The 7,036-nt window shown below is 37.4% G+C and overlaps 1 protein-coding gene across 1 annotated transcript; it reads left to right on the top strand.

Annotated features, from left to right (window-relative positions):
* Positions 1–478: 478 nt before the first annotated feature.
* Positions 479–6,137, top strand: LOC127371776 (butyrophilin-like protein 10). Its single transcript, XM_051414822.1, has 6 exons — positions 479–697; positions 1,714–2,055; positions 3,368–3,403; positions 4,099–4,377; positions 5,643–5,765; positions 5,954–6,137. Exons 1-6 carry the CDS (start codon positions 625–627, stop codon positions 6,007–6,009), a joined length of 909 nt encoding a protein of 302 aa, XP_051270782.1. The 5' UTR covers positions 479–624; the 3' UTR covers positions 6,010–6,137.
* Positions 6,138–7,036: the final 899 nt, after the last annotated feature.

Below are 7,036 nucleotides of genomic sequence, written 5' to 3'. Positions count from 1 at the left end.
CACTGTGTCTCTTTAATCCAATATAAACCCTGTTGTGTACCCTTTAGTGTAAACATTTTTCAATAAGCCAGAAAGACATTTCAAAATGTCAAAGTAGAAAAAGCCAGTTGTAAATAATGAAATGGGTGTTGGTTCTTCAGCCTTTTTTGCAATCACAATAAAAAAGAGCAGTCTGATGTTTAAAATAGCACAAAATGATCCACCATCCAGTCTTCTTTCTGTTTTCCCATCCAGGGTTGAAGGATGCTGGAGCCTGTCCCATCAGGACCTGCTTACACTGACTGATGGACAGTTAATGAAAGAGTGAACATATCAAACATAACACAACAGTCCTAAACCTGTAAAATGATCATCTATGCTGGTTAAAAGCTTCCAACAACATTCATGACATTATGCTTTTATTCTGAAGAATTGCACTTTAAGTTTCTTCCGGGGGCTTGTCTTTGTTAAATCCTGTCTTTAAGTATCCAATGGGATTTGTTTTCCTTGTACAGGTGTGGAACAGCTGTCTGCAACCAGTTTATTGGGGACATTTAACCTCAAATATCTCAGTTATTAACACTGAATTGTGATCTAACAGTTGATATTAGACCTGTTAAGGTTTCTTCAGAAGAACTAAGAAAGATGAAGCTCACCACTCTGTTTATGAACATGTGTCTCTGTCTGCTGTCTGGAATAATTCTTGGACATGAAAACGGTAAGAAAGAAAGATTATATCTCTATGTTGTTTTGATGTTAATATGGAGCTGTGTGTCCATATGACTGCCTCTGCCACATACAATGACCACCTATTGAACTGACATCCTGTAAGTACTCAGAAACACAATGTTTATTTAGCAAATCACGTGCTAGGGCTGTTTTACCTGCAGAGATAAGCAGCAGGTGTTGGTGAACACTGTTTCAACTGATTTGACCACTGAACTAACGGCAATATCACCAGACAATTTTGGGAGTTACTGAGTGAGGAGAAACTTTATAAACTTTGTGCAGCATTATCTACAATTTATTGTTAATTATTTGGGCCTTCTTGTAAATTTGGCAAACCTTACACATCAGTGGTTCCCAACCTGGACGTCCGGACCACCACTCTGGGTCGCCAAAGCTTCATTGGGGGTCCCGAGGCTTTCTTGATTTTAAGGCATGCTACAAAACATTAAAAATATACACAGTAGACCTATATCTTAGCATCTGGTTCCCTTAAGAAAAGTAAATGTGTAGTGTGTAAAGTAAAATGTCTAATAGAACATTGGCCAAGCAGCAGGGACAATAAAACACAGAATTCACCAAAAAAAGAAGTTAAGTATGAATGATTGTTGAAAATTATAAAAAGAAATACATAATACTGAAAACGAGCTCCCTAAACAGGAAATCATTTGCACATTATTTGTTCAAACGCGTTTTACACAAACTTCTTGCAGTTACAGTTACAAATAGTTCACTAGTATTTGGGTTCATTGTACAGTTTTCACACAGTTTTGGGAACCACTGCATTAAGTTATTTCATACTCCATACTTCCTATAGACGGCAGTCCAACCTCCTCTACATCAGATTTCCAAACAGTTGACAAAGTAAAAGTGCGTGTCCTGCTCATAAAGGTCAGTTATAAAATCCCACAGTGCACCAGGGTCTCTACTGCAGGGTAGAAGCAACGGGCCAGTGCGTCGCTGAACTGAAAGAAAGGACAGTAATATGAAATATGTTTCATCTTTCAGGTCCAGCTGTGGTCAGAGTGGTTGTGGAAGAAGACAGTGATGTTATTCTACCCTGTTCTCTCAGCTCAAAGGAGAACATTGTATATAAGCTCTTTGACTGGAAGAAAGATGGTCAGAGGAGGAAGGAGGTGTTCGTGTATGATGCAGGTGATCCTTCCAATTACGGCTGTCCAGGTCAAGATGAGCAGTTCAAACATCGAGTCTCACATTTTTCTGATCAACTGAAGAACGGCAACGCCTCCATAAAGATCAGAAATACAACGATAGCTGACAGTGGAAATTACACCTGTGATTTTCCAAAGATTCAACCAAAACAAACCTTCTACATTGAGCTTGTTGTTGGTGAGTATTTTCATTTAACAGTTAATATCTTACAGTTTTTTTCAATTGTTTACACGCAATTTTGAAAAACTGGTTCTTTTTTTCAAAATATAATCACAATTAACACCACACTCAATTTGCATAATTCCTTGATTGTTTGCAAAATGACACACTTCAGTCAAAACATATACACATATTTGTGAAAATGCTATTAGTTTTCATTTAACCAACACAGTCCTCAATGATCAGACACTATTGCAGCCAGTTTCACACTGCTGTGATAAATAAAAAACACATTTGTAAAAAAACTAATTTTAGGAAATAGCATGTGCGAGATTTTTGGCCAGACTTTGTTATGTAAGGGATAATTTAGATGTCAAAAAAAATAGTGACAAACCCACAACATTCTTCCTGATTAGTTTGAGATATAGGGAGAATGTACACAAATAGGCCTACTATAAACTTACCAAGCACTGCACAACACTGATGCTGCAGACTAAATATTTCAAGTATTTATTTCCATCCTTACAGTATTTCTTACCATAATCAGTTACAGTAATCAACCAACAATGAAATCAATGAAACAAATAAAATCTGTAGACAAATAAAAATTACTGCATGAAGTACATACACTTTGACTCTGAAGAAAAACTACTGTAAAAGCAACAAGAATACTGTAACTATTCATCATCTCTCCGTCTGGCTGAGTGCTGCGTTTTTTAAATTAGCACATGTGTGCTTCCACACCTGGTGGATGTGATTATCCAATTTGTTCATTAGTGTGGTCATTGGCAATCCGGGGCTTTGTAATGACAAGGAAGTAACCTCACAATCCTTATCTGTGTCTAAGGTGTGAAAATGTGTGTAGAGTTTTACAAATCACTGTGTGTAATGTTTTGCAAAAAGGGTGAAGCAGACATTGTGTGTAATGTTGTGCAAATCGGTGGAGGTGTTTTGCTCCTTGGAGTAGAATTTCGTTGTTGTTATGAACCATTTTTCCACTTTCGCAGTCTAGCAAGACACTGTGTCCCCCCTCAGACCAAATCAAGAAACTGCATCCTTAGCTGCTGTAGTTTCAGGCTGCAATGCTCTTAGTATCAATATAATAATATATAATAAAATAATAGACCAGACATATTTGTCTCCTCTTTTCTTCTCCTATAAGCAGCTGTAATTAATACCACACAAGTTGTCCTTCTGTCTGCCTGCAAGATCTTCTGTCTTCTTCTGTCTGTCTGATGTCTGTACATTATGTGGGGACTTAGCCTCTGTCTATGCTTACTTCTTTGCCTCCAGTCCTGGACAAAAATTAAAGTTCTTCTTTGTCTTTCAGATCCTGTCCTTAAAGACAGATCAGGAGAAATCGCAGGTGAGTGATGACTTCTGTACAGTGTGCTACAGTCCACCCTATACACTTTCAACGCCACTTGCATAGGGCCACACAAATTACGCAATGGCCCCACCTTCCCTCATGTCAAAGCGGGTTTCAGTGTTTGCAACCTTGATGGGAGGATGAATGGATTATGTGTCATTATTCTCAGACAGCAGTGTTTAATAACTGTGCTTTATGGCCGTGATGCACATCATTTTAAAACAAGACAATTATTATCTATTCTCTCAGTCAATATTTATTTACAGCTCTGTAATGCATGTTGGAAAGCAGTGGATTGACATTGACTATTGATTAAATATTCAATTTAAATGTTGATTAGCTGGAATTTAAAAATGTATAAAAGGAAATCTGGAGAAGCCAGTTTGAATGGATTTTTATAGATCTACAACAAAACGTATTTTAAGAAACTCTTAGTGTCCAGACTTACGTCAGAAATAGATACTTTCAGTCGTCAATAATTACGAAATTTCTCAAAAGATGTAAAACTGTTTCTCACATTCTATCATACAATGCTGGAGTGTTAAGTTAAAGCTCACATAGTGCTTTTCTGTTTCTGTCTGTGCTTTTCCCTTAAACACAATGTATTCCACATCCACAGTCAGGGAAGACATGAACACAGCAACATCCCATTATGACATTATTAGCTTTTCTTTATATTGTTTTATTTACAGGAGCAGCTCCAAAGCCGTATACCAGGACACTTAATGCCACAGAGTACATGGCACAGCTGCAGTGTGAGGTTCAACGTGCTTCTCCTAAACCTAAAATAAAGTGGGTGGACAGTGCCGGAAACATCCTTCCTGCTAAGGAGACAATTCTCTCATACAGAGGAGGATGTTACTACATTACCCTCCTCACCACTGTGACCAAGACCGACCGCTACCGTTGTGTAGTCACACAGGAGGAAATTGATCATCAGACTCATTCTGAGACCTACGTGTATGTCAGTGGTGAGATTTCTTTGTTGGTGGTTTCATCAATTCATTTTCATTATTCATGAGTTTTTAGACCCCTTTAATTGTTGTTGCATCTATGTCCAGTGTGCTGTAGATGAACAGGAAGTCCTGTTGAGATCAAAAATCTCTTTTACAAGAGAAACCTGGCCAAGAAAGCTGCCGTGCAAAATCACAATTTATTAAAATACAACATATAAAACATAATATGGAGAAAGATCCACAATTAAACCACAATAAAACACAAATTCAAATACAATGGCTTCTCAAGAAAATAGTAAAATCATCAAGCAACTGTAAGCGAGCTTTAGAGAAGACTATGAACTCTGTCTTTTGAGCATTTAAAACCAATTTTACACTCAGCAGAGAAGTTTGTAAATGAAGTGAAGGCTGAAGCTCTTGCTTTGCTATGGAGGGAGCATGTGTATAAATGATGTCATCAGCATAAAAGTGTATTTTTGCTTGAAAAATAAATAGGTCCCAAAATGGAACCCTGGGGGACACCTTTAGCTATCTCAAGAAAATCTGATATATGGCCCTCTGCCTGGACACACTGAGCTCAATCTGCAAAATAATTTCTGAACCATTTAACAGCCTTAGTACTCAAACCAGCATTCCTAAGCTTCCAATCCGTGATGCACTGGATCAAAAGCCTTGGATAGATCCACAAATAATGCAGTGCAATGCTCTCCAAGGTGGTTGTGACCAATGAGGTAATTTGTCACAACCATAGCAGCAGTAACTGTGGCCAGTTCTAAGTCCAGACTGAAAATCACTTAAAATGTGGTTATCAACTAAAAACTGTTTTAACTGACTTTTAACTTAAAATTTACCAGGATTCAATTATCTTGCCTAGGAGGATTTGGAAAATGGACAGTAATTGTTCTGAGGAGACTCCACCTTTAAGTAAGGGGAGAATTTAGGCAGCTTTCTAAATTTTAGGTATTGGGTTGAAAAGAAGACTCAAAAATACGAGTAATGGGCTCAGCATTAAATCTGCCGCTATCTTTAGAAGGTGGGGATCCAGATTGTCAGGAACTACAGACTTTTTGTGGTCAATGTCTTTCATAGATTTATTTAAACACTTGAGCTACTGAAATAGGTTTAAAATCAAAAATATCTAGCTTTCCATCAGATGCTGTAGTGGCGGAACATGGGATCGATGTATTTAAGTTAGAACTGTCAAATACACACCAAGCACAAAGTGTTTGTTAAACTGACTGACCACGGCAGTGTTGTCCTTTATTTGTGATGTATTTCAGAGAAACTGTTGGAGGTGCTCATGGGATCATTGTTTGGTGGATGGGTTTTGGGAGTTTTAACTCTTTCTGCAGTTCTGGCTTTGCTTGTGGCCACAAAGCGCATCATAATACGTCGTAATGAAGGTAAGTTTATATAATGTATCAACATATCCATAATGTGCAGACATCAACATAACAGATACACTGAGACTATGAGAAAAATGATACAAACATTTAAATATTTTTGGGAGGCGGCATCAATCACAAAAATCTATTCTGTGTCACTTAAAAGCTGCCTTTATGTAATATATACTTTCTCTTTCTTTCTGCAGGTTCTAATAACGGTTCTGCAATGACGCCACTTAATCTACAACCTGTTCTGTGTTAATTTTCCCTTTTCCCATTCATTTTGGCTCATTGACAACGATCCTCAGGGCTGATTAGAAGCTGATTCACTGCTGTTGCACAGGGTGTGGGGACTGACTCCTCAACACTGACTGAGAGCATCTTGGTGATCCCCCCCCCCCCATCAAAGTGTGATGACTTTAGTGTAATTTGTGCGCGAGTTTTTGCTGCAGGCTTATTTATGTTTATTGTTTATTTTCATTAAAACCCCCTCACCCATTTTTTATCATTTGAAGAGGCATTTGTTATTACCCAAGAGTCATTAGTTTGTTATTACCCAAGAGTCATTAGTTTGTTATTAAAAAGGCATTTTTTCATTGTTAAAGTACTTGTGATTTTCTTTTATTGTGTGGTTGGTAGTGGTTGTAAGGCTCCTTTCCCCTGAGGAAGTAAACACTGATAAATAAACCTGATAAAACCGACTTTGAGAAGTTTCTTTAAAGATCATATTGATTGTATTTAATTCAAATGTTCAGTTCTCAAAGCTCAGGGTTTAAAAAGGACAGGTACACTAAATAATCAGGTGACCTGTCAGAACAGCAGATCCCTGAATGTATGTAATGTAACTTGTAGATGAACTACGTTGTGCCCTAAAACAAAAGCACAAACTTAAATACTACGACTCAAAGGAAGCTTGTGAAATGCTTGTGAGAAGAGATCGAATCAAGAGGACGGACAGAGTCCAGATGAGAAGAGATGGAAACATAAGATTTTTCTCTTTAACGTTTAACTGAACTGCAGCTTGTTGGAAATATTGTATTGCTTGTGTGAATCATTTTTCAATCCATGCTTATTATATTGTTACAGAAAAGTATTTACTACTTTTTTTCACCATTGTGTCAAACACAAATCTTCTAGACGCAATGTGTGATGGTTCTTTGAATCTTCTTGCAATATTGTGCACTGTATATATTTTATTTTATTAAGAGTTGTCAGCCATCTTCTCTGTTGCTTCAATGTGCCTTGTTGTTGTTTGTTCACTGTAATATATTCTGTCTGAATGTGTATTA

The sequence above is a fragment of the Dicentrarchus labrax genome, unplaced genomic scaffold (genome assembly GCF_905237075.1).
Source record: "Dicentrarchus labrax unplaced genomic scaffold, dlabrax2021, whole genome shotgun sequence".
Taxonomy (NCBI): Eukaryota; Metazoa; Chordata; class Actinopteri; family Moronidae; genus Dicentrarchus; species Dicentrarchus labrax.
This window is presented reverse-complemented; position numbering and strand designations above follow the sequence as displayed.

Bases quoted from the DNA above. Each gene is read 5' to 3' on its own strand.
- LOC127371776 (XM_051414822.1), top strand. From the start codon at position 625: ATGAAGCTCACCACTCTGTTTATGAACATGTGTCTCTGTCTGCTGTCT. The intron at 2,056-3,367 runs GTGAGTATTTTC...TTTGTCTTTCAG, and splicing joins CTACATTGAGCTTGTTGTTG to ATCCTGTCCTTAAAGACAGA. The intron at 5,766-5,953 runs GTAAGTTTATAT...TTCTTTCTGCAG, and splicing joins CATAATACGTCGTAATGAAG to GTTCTAATAACGGTTCTGCA.